At 47.2% G+C, this 17,714-nt stretch overlaps 1 protein-coding gene across 1 annotated transcript in view; it reads right to left on the bottom strand.

Moving 5' to 3' along the window:
* Positions 1 to 13,357: 13,357 nt before the first annotated feature.
* The window catches only part of LOC130490885 (transcription factor CP2-like protein 1), a 55,622-nt gene continuing 51,265 nt past the window's right edge, over positions 13,358 to 17,714 (bottom strand). The window contains exon 16 of the mRNA XM_056864688.1: positions 13,358 to 13,585. Coding sequence (XP_056720666.1) covers positions 13,358 to 13,585 — 228 coding nt within the window. The remainder of the gene's footprint in view (positions 13,586 to 17,714) is intronic.

Raw genomic sequence — 17,714 nt, 5'->3', positions numbered from 1 at the left:
GGCATTTCTGGTTCTGGATGTGGTCTGTATCACTAAGGGTTGAGGCACTGCCCATTCCAGTCTCTTGCAGTTTGCACTGATAGAGCATCTCAGCCACCTGCCCTCCCTATCTGGTTTAGGTACGTCCACAATTGATGCTAACAGGCGCTAGCTGTACATGTCTTTATAGCATGTGCCTATTCTCGCTCTGAGGGCATCTTCAGATTGGGTTATTTCCTTCTCTTGCTCAGGGAGGCAGGAACAAAATTCGACGCTTCCTGAGGCAATCATCCCCTCCTTTCTCCTCGTATCCAGTTTGTTTCCTACCTTGTATAGGGAGAGCACCTATACTCTCTTGTATAGGAAGCCACCTGTTCTTGCTATTGCACACATCAGGATTTCCCAGGCTCTTTTTATCCCCTGCTGCTTTTTGTTGTTGTTGTTGTTGTTGTTTTTTGTGTTTTTTAGCCTGAGGAAGAGATCATTCCAGCACTTAATGCCCAAAAACACAGGTGTAAAACAGCAGGAAGGCTTTAAGAAGGGACACGTTTATGGAGAAGAGGGCTATCCATGGCTACTAGTGAAAATGAATACTAGTCATGATGCATGCGTATTCTCTCCAGTATCAGAAGAGCATGCCTATTATATTAGGTGCTGTGATGGTGCTGCGGCAGTCGTCTTGTTTGTGGGCTTCCTAAAGGCACCTGGTTGGCCACTGTGTGAACAGACTGCTGGACTTGATGGGCCCTGGTGTGATCCAGTATGGCTTTTCTTAAGTTCTTATGCTTCCCCTCCAAAATTGTTGGGTTTGAAGGCACAGTCCTGCATCTGGGCTCTTGAGGTGGAAGAAGGTGGTCTTAAAAAAAATAGACATGGTAACAGAAGTATTCATGAGGATTGTTAATGTGGCTTTTTCCATGGAACCTTTAAGCTGTGTTGTGGGGCTTATGCTTCTCCTGCATAAATTTTTAGCATCTCAGGATTTGCACCAAGCATTAGTGGAGCCACACAGGCAAGGTGCAATAAACTGGACTTGCTCAGTTTGCTGTAGCTCTACAGATTTGAAAGTAGCAGGATCCACATCCAGGACTGAAGGTAGCAACCCCACCACCAGGAGCTCAGCAAAAGAATTGTATCGACAGATCACACCATTGTTACGAGGTAAACTCCATTGTTACGAGGGCCGGATATGACATGAATGCTACTTGTTCAGGCTGGGCCATGCGTCGCCAGCCCAGATTGGGGAGCGGAGGCCGCCTCGGCTGGCTCACAGGCCGGATAAGCACTCTCAAGGGGCCAGCTCCAGCTCACGGGCCTAATGTTTGACACTCCTGGATCAGACTGTTCTGAAAGTCTAATAAGGCAAAACTCTGGCCAAGGTAGCATTAGAGAGACATTTACTAATTTCCCTTTGTCCTGCCAGGCCTTGATGAAGCATCTTTAACTAAAAAGAATGTTGAGAGGGGGGTATTTTCCTGTGAGGCATTTGTTTGTTGGGGGGGGGGTGTTCCCTATAGATTATAATAAGTTCTTTGCCATTCAGAGGGTGTTTGATTTCTCCTCACTCCCTTAGAAATTACTGTATTTCAATGAGCTTTTACCTCTCCCACATAGGTACCACCCTTCCATTTTGCATACCCAGGTATGTGTGGCTTTTTTCCCTGGGGACTTCTGCAGATCTGAAAAAAGGAAATTGGTTGTTTGTGAAGTCTTTTCTCCTGAATTATTTTTTTTTGGGGGGGTGGGAATATTCCACAGCCTCTGGCCCACTGTCTTCCCTTGCCTTCATGCTTCCCCCAAATTCCGCAGCATAATTTCCCCCTCTGATCTCCCAGAGATCCTGGCAGCGGCACCAGACCTCATTGCAGTAGCTTCTCACTGTTTGGGATGTTGTTGATCCTCTGGAGTGAGTTGGGGCTCACAATGCGTGTTTTGCACCATGGTTGTCAGTGTTCAGTAGAGTAATAATTGGGTGTTTTTGTTTTCTTTCCATCTAGTGGGTGGGTCAGCTGTGATTCCTGCACAAACACCTTTAAAATGAATGAGTCACACTGGATTGCATGCAGTATGCTAGCCCTTGCCTACTTTCAGTAGCAACTCCTGGAAGGGCCCCTTTGTACATGCACCCTATATGGGGAGGTGTTTCCCTGTAGTGCAATCCCATCTTGCTAGGAGCATGAATGAGAACTTTGACCCCAATCGTGGGCAGGTCCTTCCCAGTCAGTATTCACATGCTCCCCAGAAGTTTGGGATTGCACTGTGGGGAATCAACTCCTGCATCCACGCATGTGACAGAGAGAAAAGTGGACTTAATTTGCTAGTCTTTAAATTCTAAAAATAGAATTCAAGAAGTCCTGTCATTTTTTAAATTTGTTTTTCAAGTGTCGTGGTGAAAAGGTTACTATACATTGCAACCTTCTAGGTGGGCAAAGCTTCGTTATATTCCAGCCACCCGTCTGGACTGGCGCCTAGAATTTGGATATCTGAATTCAAGCACGTGTTATGGACCTGGGTTTGGTTTTGATTGATTAATTGATTTGTGCCATGTTTGTGTGCACCATCAACTGTGAAGAACATGTACAAGACGAATAAGATGCAGAAAGCTCAGACGTGTGTGTAAAGTGCCGTCAAGTCGCAGCCGAGTTATGGCAACCCCTTTTGGGCTTTTCATGGCAAGAGACTAACCGAGGTGGTTTGCCAGTGCCTTCCTCTGCACAGCAACCCTGGTATTATTTGGTGGTCTCCCATCCAAATACTAACCAGGACTGACCCTGCTTAGCTTCTGAGATCTGACGAGATCAGGCTGGCCAGTTTATAAAAAACAACCACCACCACCACCAAAGGCATTGGGTGAATTGTAGTATAAAGCAATTCCTCTTGCACACGTGCAAAAAAGTCCTGCAAGTTATGATATCTATAAATCCGTAGTTTGAAGCAAGAATACCAACAGATGCTGAAGTCAGAGGGCTTCCCAGAGGCATGAGGCCAACCACTTTTAGAATGAGGTTAGCTGAGCCCAATCCAGCAAAACAATTCTCATGTTCATAGGATACCTTTGTAATACTAATCCTTTGTGTCTGTCTTGAAGATAGTAATGTGTATTAACTCACACACACTCCTCCACCAATGACTTTTTAAAAAGAAGTTCTGGGAGCATAACCCGTTCCATGAGAGACTTCTTACTGTTTTCTTTAAGAAAAGGATTTTCTGGCCTAAAACTTCTCTGATTGGTGATGTGAGTTGGCATTTTGAACTAGACCGAAATGTACCAGATACAGCGGCTGAGATCAATTGGAGGGCCAAGCACGTTGGGAGAATTTAAAATTTAATATCCTGTGATCAATATCTGTTCTCACAAGATGTGCCAAATCCGTTATCTAAACAAAAAAAGCTGTGTTTTTTCTGCTCCCTCCAGTTCTAGCCGCTGAACCTGATTACTTCGACAGTGCAGTGCTAAAACAGAGTTACACCCTCCAAAACCAATGGATTTAGGAGAGTGTAACTCAGTTTAGAATTGCACTGTATTGCAGTCAGAACATTTGTCATTATATTTTTTACTAGCTAGCCCCGCTATCCCTTCCTTATTTATTTGTAGCATCATCTGATCTTGAGCCCGCACAATAGTAATTTATGCATCAGGGGAAGCGTTCATTCTCTCTCTCTCTCTCTCTCTCTCTCTCTCTCTCTCTCTCTCTCTCTCTCTCTCTCCCTCTCCCTCTCCCTCTCCCTCTCCCTCTCTCTCTGCGTGCGTGCGTGTGCCCATCTTCAGCCATATCCTGTAACGTTATGGAAGACGTTTAGCTGTAGTCTGTCATTCTCCATGCCCTTGGAGAAGGGGTGAAGGGAAAGAAGACACATCTGAAGAAACTCGGGCTTGTGGAAAGTGGCAGAACTGATAGAATTTAACATATTCTTAAGGTATAATGCAACCATAAGTCAGAATGAAACAATTCCCAAAGAGGATCTGTGGGTCAACCTTGCCCTATACTTGAAAAAACGTTTATAAAGATGTTATTTTTAAATTATCTGAATATAGCAGATATGGCTGGCCCATGATTATTGTGCAGTTGGGGTTGGTGATGGTAAAGGGGGAAGGCTGTGTGACAGTTCCTTAACTAGAGTGTCCTGTCTTAAAGGGGAAGGATTTGGGGAAGAGTCTAAAGTCTTAATTTGTGGTCTGTTAACTCAGCTGAGGTTTGGGGCCAGAATTCAGAAAAGATGCTGCAGGGGAGTTTAAGGATTCTGGTGTACCACGGGTTGGACTGTCGGCACTTCAATCACTATTTCCTGTAGGATGTTGGGAGCTCTCGCAGGATCTTGCAGCTACTGCTGCAATCTAAACTACTCCTCTGGAACGGAGAATCCTACCGTAGTACCAGGGGTGCTTACGTTTTGCCAAGAAAGCCATGACAAAGCTTCATTGTTAAACCATTTTTTATTAAACAAGAAGCACACTTTGTTCATCATCGTTCTTCTGTGCAGTCCAACATTGGGGACTGCAGTCGTGCAGGCCTGCTGTGGAACGGATCTTTATAGCTTCTTTTGTCTAGATAGGGGTCGCCAGACCCACTGCGCATGCGTCAATGTTCCTGCCGAAACAGACGCGACATAGAGGGCTGCGCCCCCTCTTCCTTAGTTCTTTCTTTGCTGCTGGTGAGAAAGGATCTCCAAGAGCTAGCTCTGCATCGTTTGAAATATTATAGCATTCTCTTATATTTCTCTTCTGCCATTTTTGATTTTCCTCAACTTGCTCAGATGTTCAAACAGTGCATCAAATGTGATACTAAAATGACTAAAACAGATGAACATTCACTGTGTCTACTTTGTCTGGATGAGTCACATAATGTTGGGGGCTGTAAACATTACCACAGTTTACCCCAAAAGTTTGGGTTGATAGAGCCTCTTGACTGAAAGCTGCCCTATATGAAAAAGTTTTATCCTGTTCTCACATGCTGACCTTGAAGACATCAGTCGAGCGAGAGCAAACTGCGTCTCGACTCGGTCAGTTCTGTAAAATCAGCTCCAACAGTGGATTTGCATTAAAAAAAAAGAGCACATTCCCCGGACCCAAACTCAAAGGGAAAGAATGCGTTGGAACCAACATGTAAGAAGTCTCACACTAAAACCAAGCACCTTGTGAAGTCTTCGAAGGATGGCATTGCTTACAGAACCAATAATTTTGGAGGGAGAGTCCACTCCAACTCCTCCTTGCACACCTTTGGCCCATATGGATCCGTATTCCAGATCTGACATGGAATTACCAGACTTCACACCATTTGAGCTTCATATGGCCTTGGAACCGACTGAACCTACATTACAAAATCCTATTGTCGCAGTTAGCACCAGTGCACCAGATTTGAGCCACCAACCCATGGCTCCCTCGACGGCTCCTCCCTAGTGGTTCCCTCCTTGGCCACCCCAGGGTCAACAGGTGGCGTGGCCAGGCTATCCTCCCTATGCCCTCCCCCTGCTCAACAGCAGACCTCAGCTCCTTGGACCACTCCTATATACAAACCCGAATACCAACAAGCACCGATTCTGCAGTCAGAATCGCAAACGTTGTTCCTGGCAAGTGGGTCGGATCGGGAGACACGTATGCTCCATTCCTAGGCTGGGTCAGAGGTTCCTTCAGAACCATCCCTGGATGAGGCGGTGGGAGATCCCCTAGCCATCTCGCCTAGTGAAGACATTAGGCATTTCTCTGAACAAATGGCCCTCATAGCTAGGGCTCTTGAGATTGATGTAAAGACTTCAAACCCAGAGCCTAAGGAAAAGATCCTCTCAGCCCTGTTTGCAGAGGCACCCATGACTGGCTTTTCCTTTTTTTGCAGATTTCATAGATATGGCCAAGAAAGTATGGGAAAAATTGCTTCCACCCCCTCTACATCCAGAAAGGTGAACAATTTATACAAAATTTAGCCTACTGACTGCGAATTTTTGCTCTTTTATTTTCCTCCATCTTCCATCATTGTGGCCGAGTCGCAAGCCAAGCATGGCCAAGGAGGTCATTCAGCCCCAGCGGATAAGAATGGGAGACGAATTGGCATGTTTAGCAGGAAGGTTTACTCTGCTGATGCACTTGGATTTAGAATTGAAAATTACCAGGCCATAATGGCTGCATATCAAATTTTCTTGTGGGACAAGGTGACTGCCCTTATGGAATTTCTACCAGAGGACCACAAATCTTCAGCTAAGATAGTACTGGCTGAAGGCTCCCAGCTGGCCAGACACCTGATGAACACTGGGAGTATGCATCTGATTCCTCAGCAAGGGGGATAGCTGCTGCAATTTCACTTTGTAGATTTGTGTGGCTTCGTTCTATGGCACTAATACCAGATATACATAGCACCATAGAAGATTTTGCCTTTTGATGGCAAAGTGTTATTTGCTGCTTCTACCTATGAAACTGTCAGGCTCAGGTGTCTGCCCCTAGCATCCCAAAGCAAACTCATCCAGGCAAGCGACTCTGAAGCAGTAAGACTTTATTAGGAGCAAAAAGGCAACTAAAAGACCTGTCAAAAAACAGAGCAAGGCTGCTGATGCCACTACATGGGTTGAACACCAGGTTAAAATCACTTCAGCTTGAGAAAGTAACACAAAGTGAAACAATTCCGAGATAACAGTTCCCAGGACAAGGTAGACAACACAACAGCTGTGGATAACAGGATGAGTGAAACTATACACAGAGTTTGTGGCATGTGAACCAAGGACTTGAACTGAAGCCAGAGCCTGGCCTGCTCATGTCAAGAGCCCTTCTTCAAGTGACTTTAGTCAGGACCTAACATTCTGCTCCCCCTAAGGCCCCCCGTTCCCTTGTCGATGTCAGGTTGGGTGTCGTACTCAGGCAGGAGTGTAGCGTGCAGGCAGTAACCAGGCCCGAGGCTTGGCCTCTGGTTTCAACAACAGCAATGGGAGTACTGCGTTGACCAGAGCCTGACGCAGGCTTTTCTCTTCCCGTGGACCGGGCTAGACCAAGGTAATTAGCAGGTAAAGGAGTAGAGGCACTTACCAGTCCAATCTCCTTGTTTCTCAGATCAGGCGTCAGCTTGCACGCCGGGGTTGACTGGGATAGCTTCAGTTGCTGGAGCTTCTGTTTGCTTCTCTCAGTCAGTGGCCTTCAACATGTGTTGAACCCACAAGAACTCTATCTGCCTGGCCTTTTATCAGCCTTGCGGTTCCAGTGTTTTCCACTCCTCCCTGATTAGGCTTGATTGTCTTTGCTCTATCTCTCAAGGCCCACCTGGTCTTTTGCCTTTGTTCCCTTAATTGAAGCCGGGCCCTGATTCTCTGCTTCTCAGCCGGCTTGGGAGAACTTGCAGGTGAGGAGTCCTGCTCTTCTTGCTGTTCTGTTTGCTGCCAGAATAAGCAGCCCTCATCCCCTGCCATGGGTCTTGTGGCTCTGATGCCTGTTCCTGCTGTTCCAGTGCAGTCCTTGGAGGAACGGGCCCAGGTTCCCACTCCTCCTCTTCCTCAGAGGAGGAGGGCAGCTCAGGTTGGCCTACGACATTGGGGTTTATGGGGATAGTCTTTGTGGAATTGCCGAACCAAATGGGGGGCTGCAACATGAAGTGCAGCCACCCACTCATCGTGCCCAGGACTCAGGTGTTTCCAGCGAACTAGATAATATAGGACCTCCCGGCGGACACGTGAATCGAGGATCTTGGACACTTCGAAACGTTCCTCCCCACCCACCATCAAGGGAACCTCAGGAGTAGGCTCGGGATGCCATTCTGGCGCAGGCACATGTTTCTTTAGCAGGCTAATATGAAACACTGGGTGAATTCCTCGCAGGGACTTTGGGAGACTGAGTTCCACTGTGACTTCATTGATGACCCATGAGACAGGGAAAGGTCCCACATACTTTTCACTCAGTTTTTACACGGGCGTAAAGAGCGCAGGTTCTTTCTAGACAGGTATATCTGGTCCCCCACCTTAAGGTCCCAGCCTGGGGACCGGTGTTTGTCTGTTTGTGCTTTATACTTGCGTTTGGCCCTTTCCAGGTTCTTTTGCAACCAAGGCCATGTGTTTTAGATCACCTTCATCCAGTCAGCTACCTCAATGTCTGCCCCCTCCCCTGAAAGATCCACATTGCTGAGCAGCCCCGATTCTTTACCATATACCACTTGTAACGGGCTGAAACCTGTGGATTGATGGGAGGCATTGTTATAGGCATACTCCGCAAAAGGTAGGAGATCTACCCAATCATCTTGATGGTAGTTTACATAGCAATGCAAACACCGAATTGACACGTTCAGTTTGACCGTCTGTTTGGGGATGATAGGCACTGGACAAGCCCTGTTCCACCCCCCACCAACTTCAAAAACGCCTGCCAAAACTTAGCCACAAATGGTACCCCCTGGTCAGAAATTATCTTGCGTGGAAAAGAATGCTATTTGAAAACGTGACACAAACATTCGCGGCAATTTTTGAGCTGTGGGAAGCCCCGTGCAAGGGACCATATACACTTGCTTAGAGAAAAGGTCCGTGACCACCCACAGTACTGTCCCCGGCTGGGGGGAAGATTCGTGATAAAGTCCATGGCAATAGGAGTCCATGGCAATAATTTCCCAAGGAGCCGAAGGGGTTTCCAAAGGTTTCAACAGTCTGGGTGGCTTTCCCACCACCCTTTTAGGTGAAGTGCATGTGGGGCAACTTGCGAATGAAAGAGTCCAAGTCCGTTCTCATCCCCGGCCACCAAAATTGTCTACGTAGCAGATGCAGGGTTTTAACAAAGCCAAAATGCCCTGCTACCTTGGAGCCATGGCCCCGATCCATCACTTCCCTCCGAAGAGAGGCAGCAACGTACTACTTATTTTCCCTGACTCAGAGCTCCCCCCACTGAGTCATTTTATCGGGCAGCTGGCCTGCGGCCCTCTCAATCTGGCAGGCTTGGATCAGCGCTGCTTTGAAAGAATCCGGTAATCCCTCCACGAGAAGGGATTCTCGCACCTGGGAGCGGGTAACGATGGCCAGGCTGGGTACCTCTACTCGCTGCTCGGGAGTAAACAGCGAGTCAGCTGGGCGATCCATCTTACTCTGGTACTGGGGAAGCCAAGACAGGGCATCAGCTAGCTGATTTTGCTTGCCAGGTACATGCTTAAGAACAAAACGGAATTTGGAAAAGAATTCCACCCAACGCACCTGTTTTGCTGTGAGTTTGCGCATACCCTTCAAAGCCTCCAATTTCTTGTGATCAGTCCATACTTCAAATGGAAGTTCAGCTCCCTCTAGGAAATGTCTCCACACCGTGAGAGCGCATTTAACTGCAGCCACCTCCTTCTCCCAAATGGGCCTATTCAATTCTGACTGAGAGAATTTTTTCGAAAAATACGCACAAGGTTGGAGTTGCCCCGTGTCCCCCACTTGCATGTGCGCCCCTCCCATAGCTACATCAGATGCATCCACTTGGACAACGAAAGGTTTTTCACAACCAGAGTGTTTGAGTATAGGCTCAAACGTAAATATCGAATCGAAATGTTTAATACGCTCCCAGACCAACAATAAAAAACTTTTACATAATAAAAATAGTAGCTATATACATCAATACATCAATAAATATATAATCAAACATTCGTAGGGAAACTATTAAAAACATAAGCGTAACTAGAACACATTTAAAACTCATTTGTTGGGTTCGACCCATGCTCATCTAGCCTTCATAATTCGCCATCCAATTTTGGCCATTTTAAAAGTTAGCTCGGTGTCTTTAACTGAGAGCAAGTTAGAAAGGCAAGTCGCTGTAGTGCTCCCTGAGTGGTCAGCTATTACAAGGGAAATGTCTTCTCTTATTTTATTATAAATTTTGCAGTCATAAATGACATGTTCAAGGGTCTCTATGTTCCCATCAGAACAAGGGCATACGCGTTCACCATAGGGGATCTTCTTGTATCTACCTTCCATTATAGCTGAAGGGAGAGCATTGCAGCGTAACAAGGTAAAGGCCCTCCTATAATCAGGATTTTCCAGATGAACAAGATATGGCATCGGGATCACATTAGTAAGGGTATTTCGATTGTAACAGACATTTTTAAGTCTATTCAGATCATGCTGTCTTTCTTCGTCTCGTATTCTTTGCCTTATCAAGACCCTGGCCTGCAAATACTCCATAGATAAAAGTAGTTCTTGAGAGAAACCATAGAAGCCTAATTTTTTCTTCCAACTCCTCAACCAGGGAAGTAAAAGTGTCATACAGGATCAGATTAACGAGTCCTTTAGGACAGAGTGCTACGTAAATAGTTTTTTCAAAGTTTCAAAAGCTCGTTGGCACTCTGGCGTCCACACCAACCGGGAGGAAGGCAGGGTCGCTGCCTCTCCCTTTCTGTTTTCAATAAGTCCGTTACAGGTAGCACCACTTGCGCGAAATTGAGAAATCCTCTATAAAAATTTTGCAAACCCGAGAAATCGTTGTAATTGTTTACGAGTAGTTGGCGGCTCCCACTCTAGTACCGCCCATACCTTCTCAGGATCCATGGCTAGACCCTTGGGTGAAATCACGTACCCCAAAAAGGTCAACTTGTCTTGGTGGAATTCACACTTGGACAATTTTGCAAACAACTGGTTGTCTCGAAGGCGCCTCAAGACCTCCCTGATCAGTTTCACATGCTCTTCATATGTCTTTGTGTAAATTAAAATGTCATCTAAGGTAGACAATCACTCCTTTAAACAATAGGTCAGGCAGCACCTCGTTAATCATTTGCATGAATACATTAGGAGCCCCACTTAATCCGAATGGCATAACTAAGTATTCGAACATCCCAAAACAACCGGAGAAGGCCGTTTTCCACTCATCCCCTTCCCTTATCCGGACGCGGTAATACGCTTCAACTAAGTCCAACTTGGTAAAGATGTGCCCGTCCTTAAGCTGGCTGAGTAGATCTGGAATCAATGGAATGGGGTAAGCGTTAGTCTGGGTGACTGCATTGAGTCTACTAAAATCAATACATAGATGCAAATCCCCCGTCTTTTTGGCACAAAAAATGAGGGAGCAGAGCAAGGAGCGGATGAGGGTTGGATAAAACCCCGGGCCAGATTCCTGTCCAAAATTCCTGCAACACCGTCTTCTCCTTAGGACTCATGGGATAAATCTTTCCCTTGGGTAGTTTGCCCTCCCCCACCAGTTCAATAGCACAGTCCGTCTTATGGTGGGGTGGCAGAGCATCGCACTCCCTCTCATTAAAAACATCCATAAAAGAGGCATATTCCTTAGGCAGCAAGGGGGGGTAGGTTTCTTTGCCATGGTGGTACATGCTCAAACGGCCACTTCCCTGTAGTATCAAGCTCACTGTGGTTGGGCAAAAGTTATAGTCCTGGCTACCCAATCAATGGTGGGGCCGTGGCCTTGCAACCAATTTATTCCAAGTACCACCAGGTAATGAAAACCAGGCACAATGGTGAAATGGATCTGTTCCCAGTGTGCCCCAACTCCCATTGCCACTTGGCCCATGCACCTATCCACTGGCCCCCCTTGAAAGTCTCTGCCATCCATTTGAGCAAACTGGATGGCCTGAGGCAAGCGCACCGCCTTCACTTTTAAAGCATTGAAAGTCTCTTCACTGATCAAAGTGTGTGCGCATCCCAAATCTATCAGGGCCTCCACCTTTATCTGAGGTCCCCCCTTATAACTTTGCAAAATAACATCCACAAAAAGAGTCCCTTCCACATCGCTTACCATCACTGGAGCCCCCTGCTTCTAGGCGGTGAGGGTCTGCTGCAGAGCCCCGGTTACAGCAGACCTGGCTCGTTTTTTGACTGGCGCCTACAAGTCTCATTCTCCTCAGACGTTGGCGAGCTGTCCGAGCTTGGCACGGTTGCATTTGTAATCCGCGATCCCATTGGATCGTGTGGTGGTGAAAGCTGGTCTTTTTGGCCGGTCGGAGCGAGGTTGAGTGCAGAGGAACCTCGCCTTCCGGGCGCTGTACTCATCCGACGATCCTTACCTCCGGACCTTGCCATCTCTCCTTTATCCGAGCAGGGAGTGGCGGGAGGCCCCTCAAGTCAAGAAGGGCAAGCAACAGCGAAATGTCCCATTCCGCCACAAACTAAGCACACTCCGCCCTGAAATCGTTTCGCTTTCTCTGTTGCTGGAATGGCTGCTCTTCCTAGCAGTCGGGAGCCCCCTCTCGGAGCTGCTTGCTCGGGCCATGGTCCCGAGTCTCGCACTCTACGCTGCTTTGACAAGTTAAATAGTTGCCGGCGGTTTTCCACTTCTACCGCCAGTAGGATCCACCCCTCCAAATCTGGTCTCTTCACTGATCAAAGTGCGTGCACATCCCAAATCCATCAGGGCCTCCACCTTGCATGAAAGCCCAGTGGAGAATCTCTGGGTTTAGTCCCTCTCAGAAATACTGTACCCGAGTGGCTTCGCTCCAGTCCACTACTTTGCTTGCCAGCAACTGGAACTCACCCGCATACTGCATCACCAATCTGGATCCCTGGCGAAGTTGCAAGAGAGCCGTCTTGGCCCGCTCGCTCTGGAAGGAATCTTCAAACCACCTTCGAAGTGCCACCATAAAATCATCTAGGGACTGTAGTGCACGGGAACGCAGATCAAACTGTTGCACCATCCAGCTTGTGGCTTCTCCTTCCAGTAGTGAATCCACGTACTGCACCCGACTCTCTTCTGAAGCGAAAGTAGCTCCCTGCTCCCTCATGAAGCTGTCCACTTGTAACAAAAAGTTGGGAAGCTTCTCCCCGGAGCTGTCAAAGGAGGCTCGTAAGTCTCTCCGCTGCGGCTGAGGGGCAGGCAGAGGAGCGGGCGCTACTGGAGCCGCGGGTGCTGCCAGAGCTGCAGGCGCTGGATGTTGGGGCAGCAGAGGTGCCGGCTGGGCCACCTGTGCCCGACGGAGGTCGGCCACCTCCAGCCAGAGTCTCTCTATCAGACCCTGCATCACAGCTACCTGCTCTGTCAGCTCCTGGTTCTGGTGTTGAAGATGTCCGTTCTCCTCTCCAGTCTCCCGTTCCTGTTGCACTTGGCGCGGGAAACCTCCTTCCCTGTCCTGCCAGTCCTGCGTTCAGCAGAGCTCCGTGCTCCACGTCGGATTCTCCTCCGAGACCCCCATGTCTCACCTCATAGCATTGTAATAATCCCAAGGTTCCCCTCGAATGCCGGAGCTCGCTGGCTTCTGACGTAGGGTTGTCACACTGGAAGGAATTTCCCCTCGGGAGTCGCGCTTCCACGTCTGGGCATAAAGATCCAAAAAGCCAGCGGGTCAGGGTAAGGTGTCTTGGGACCTGACCTCACTTGCCAATGGACCCTCATCCGGAAGCAACGGTCGGTCCGGCTGCGGTTCCGAAAACTTTCCTGCGAGGGACGCTGCATCGCCGCCAACAGCTCCCGCATCGGTGGTTCTAGCCCTGGTGGATCGTGCAAAAGCCTCCTCTATAAACTGCCGGGCATCCTCCTTAAGCCGCTCGGCTTCCTTGGCGGTGGCCCGCTCGGCCTCCAGGCTAGCGAGCCGTTCGGCCTCTTCTCGGGCACATTCTCAGCTGCCAGCCTGGCGAGGCATTCGGCCTCCTCCCGGGCGAGCCATTCCTCCGCCTGCTCCAGGAGCAGGTCACGGAGGTCCTCCGATTCACCTGACATGGTGCTGAAGGCGAATCGGCACTGCTGTCAGTCAATGGTAGAAAAACAAAAAACAAAAAGGATTAGTAGCCTAATGTCAGGCTCAGGCATCTGCCCCTAGCATCCCAAAGCAAACTCATCCAGGCAAGCGACTCTGAAGCAGTAAGACTTTATTAGGAGCAAAAAGTCAAATAAAAGACCTAACTGTCAAAATACAGAGCAAGGCTGCTAATGGCACTACATGGGTTGAACACAAGGTTAAAAGCACTTCAGCTTGAGAAAGTAACACAAAGTGAAACAATTCCGAGATAACAGTTCCCAGGACAAGGTAGACAACACAACAGCTGCGGATAACAGGATGAGCGCATAACAGTATAACAGGATGAGTGAAACTATACACAGAGTTTGTGGCATGTGAACCAAGGACTTGAACTGAAGCCAGAGCCTGGCCTGCTAATGTCAAGAGCCCTTCTTCAAGTGACTTTAGTCAGGACCTGACAGAAACTTTAGGCCAACTAAGGAAAGAAAAACAAACTGCGAGGTGTATGGGGGTCAAGGCTCCTTCACCTGCACCCTTCCAGAAGCCAAGGTTTGGCTATAAGGACTGTTTTCAACAACCAAGGTACCAAAGGGAGGAACAACATTCTATGTCCGCATATGGATAGCACCATCCCTGTCAACCCTTTCAAGTCTGTAATAAACGCAGATCCTCTAAACCTGCTTCTTTGATTAACAGGCCTCAGTCCCCTAGAAACCAGGGCAACAAGCCTTCCTTCTGACTGGGGGAAGGAAACCTAGCCCGGACTACACACTTTGATGATAGGTTGGCCCCATACTATGTCTGGGAAGTTATTACTCATGGGTCCTTTCTATTGTTAATGAAGGTTATCGTTTGGAGTTTGAGCGTAGGCCTATGATTGGCCCATCGCCTGTTTGTTCCGGCTTAAATTCTACATGTTTAGTTGCTGCCCTTTTGGAACTTGTTGAAAAGGGACTTGTAGAGTCTCTCCTGTTAGACTTCTTGGATCCTGGATTTTATTCCAGGATGTTTGCTGTTAATAAAAAGGATGGGGGTCTGCAACCTATTTTAGATCTGAGAAAGTTAAACAAGTTGGTGTGTTTTAAGAAGTTTCGTATGGTTACTGTTCACCAAGTTTTTACTTCATTAAAGATTGGTCGGTGGTTTATTGTACTTGGACCTCATGGATGCTTATTTCCATGTATTCAGGATATATTTGAGGTTTACAGCTGCAGGCCTTGTTTACCAATACTCAGTGTTACCCTTTGGCCTATCTGCTGCACCCTGTGTCTTCACAAAGTCCATGGTTGTAGCTTAATTGAGAACTAAAGGTTGCACAATTGGCTTCTAACAGCCCCCTCTCAGGAGGAGCTGATAGTCCATAGGGACGTGACCCTTTAAGTGATCCAAGGACTGGGTATGTTGGTGAAATCCAATCTTGTTCCCACTCAGTCCATTCAGTTTGTTGGAGTTTTGTTAGACTCCCTAAAGGGTAAGGCTTACTTACCTCCTGAACCAGTCAAGACCATTAAAGCAGTTGTTAGAAGTTTTCAAACTCTGCGGTATCTCCCTGCATTACATATTCAGACACTGCTGGGCTAAATGGCCTCTACAACTACTGTAGTTCCCCATATGAGACCACTCCAAAACTGGTTTGTCAGGAAATTTAAACCTATGATCCATCCTCGGATGATTTGTCTCTCTGTTCCCAGGTCCATTATTCATTCCCTCAATTGGTGGTCTTCTAATCTCTCATTGGGCATCGATTTTGGGGTATTTACTCCTGACAAGACGGTTACCTCTGATGCTTCACTGCTAGATTGGGGGGCCCATTGTGAAGGAATGTCTACTCAAGGGGTTTGGAATTAGTATGAGTCTCATCTACATATTAACATTCTAGAACTGAGGGCTATTCTTTATGCTCTTATCTCCATTACAGGACTGTTGCGCGACAAGAAGGTCTTAATTCAAACAAACAGTACCACCGCCATGTATTACGTAAATAGGCAAGGTGAGACAGTTTCACAGACACTTTGTCGAGAGGTGGTACAAGTCTGGGCTCTACATTACAACGTCCAGCTGCAAGCTATTCATATAACATGTGAAGAATTCCTTGGCAGACACCCTCAGCGGAGGGTTTCTTGCACACTACGAATGGGCATTCAAGTGGGATTACCTACTTCCTGTATTTTGAAAATGGGTTTTTCTACAGGTGGACTTATTCACCACATCAGAAAAGGCAAAAACACAGACTTTTTGTTTCAGAGCTGGCCACGACCCCAGATCTTTGGGCGATGCATTCCAGTCTCTGTTTTAGGCTTTCCCTCCACTACCCTTGTTTCCCAGGGTCTTGGGGCGCATGCAGCATTACACCACACACTGTATTCTAATAACAGCTTTCTGGAACCAACAAGTATGATTCTCAGACCTCATGCTCTTAGCAAGGAACAAGTTCATTCACCTGACTCAGGCACCAGACCTGTTGCACATAGGCCTGTTCTCCACCCGGAACCAAACAAATTACAAATTAACAGCGTGGCTACTGTACCCTCCTCAGTAAGGCTTTCAGAACCTGTGTTAGATGTTATTTTAAAATGTAGGAAGGCTTCCACTAGATCTTTCTATGCCTTCAGATGGGATCGGTTGTCTAGTTGGGTCTACCCTAAAGGTTATTACCCCCCTTCTTGCCCCTTACCTGTTGTGTTAAAATATTTGCTATGGTTGATGAAACGTGATTTGTCTGTGTCATCTATTAAGACTCACTTGGCAGCCTTATCTGCTTTTCATGTGGGGATTGAGGGAACTTCCCTATTTTCTCACCAGCATTCTAAAATGTTTCTGAAAGGGTTGCGTAATTTGTTTCCATCCTCATGCCAGCCTGCTTCTCATTGGTCTTATAGCTTGTACTGGCCCAATTAATGTTACCTCCTTTTGAGCCTTTGGCTTCTGTCTCCTTGGCACACTTATCCTGAAAGGTATGTTTTTTAGTGGCTGTAATGTCGGCTAGCAGAGTAGGCAAATTGGGGGCACTACAGTGTGATGCTCCATTTTTGCAATTTTTTCCTAATAAGGTGGTGTTACGTCCCAGCGTAGTATCCGATTTTCATACGGGGCAATCAGTATCATTACCAGTGTTTTTCCCTGATCCCCAATCTAGAGGGGAGAAAGCTCTACACGCTTTAGATATTAGGAGGTCTTTATTGTATTATTTAGACCATGCAAAGGGGTTCCTGAAATCCAGATCTCCGTTTGTCTGCTTTGCTGGTCAGTACATGGGGCAAACTGCTTCTTCCCAATCTGTGTCTAGGTGGATCATACAGATCATCCAGCTGTGTTACCAGCAGTCTGGTTCCAGATGTCCCGAATCTCTTTGGGCGCATTCCACGAGAGCACAAGCATCGTTGGTTGTGTTTGAGAGGGGCAGGCCTTACATGAGATCTGTAAAGCTGCAACATGGTCATCTCAGGAGACCGTCTTCCATCATTATGCTGTGGACATCAACACAAGGCAGAGAGCAGTCCTCCATTCTCTATTTGACTGAGAGCTCATCACCCACCTCCTGATGAGTAGATCTCCCAATGTGGGACTGCACAGAAGAATGACAACGAAAACAGAGTTGCACTTACATGTAACTGTTGTTCGTCGAGTTATCGTCTGTGCAGTCACACATCCCTCCCTCCAGTCCTGCTGTGAGCTCTTAACTGTGTCTTCTATTTTGTCTGTATTTTAGGAGCTTACCTTGTTGTTCAGTGGGCAAATTAAAGAACTGAGGGAGAAAGGGCACCGCCCTCTACAATGTGTCTGTTTCGGCAGGAACATTGATGCATGTGCAGTGAGTCCGGCACCCCCTATCTAGGCCGACAAAGCTATAAAAATACTTTCTGCAGCAGGCCTGCATGATCCCAGTCCCCAATGTGTGCCTGCACAGAAGATAACTCGACGAACAACAGTTTCAGGTAAGTGTAGCTCTGTTTTTCTTGGTGAGTTCAAGGGCAGGATTGGTGTTTTTTTAATAAAAATATTTAGGTCGCCCTTATTCATGACTCCTATTGGCTTCTTAAGCCTGATTAAAAATACAACTTTGGATATGCTTTAACACAATTCTTCTCACAAGTACTTTCTGCAAGCGTATGTTTTAAGAAAATTAATTACAAG

The sequence above is a fragment of the Euleptes europaea genome, chromosome 18 (genome assembly GCF_029931775.1).
Source record: "Euleptes europaea isolate rEulEur1 chromosome 18, rEulEur1.hap1, whole genome shotgun sequence".
Classification (NCBI taxonomy): Eukaryota; Metazoa; Chordata; class Lepidosauria; order Squamata; family Sphaerodactylidae; genus Euleptes; species Euleptes europaea.
The sequence above is the reverse complement of the archived record's forward strand: the minus strand, read 5'-3'. Positions and strand labels throughout refer to the sequence as shown.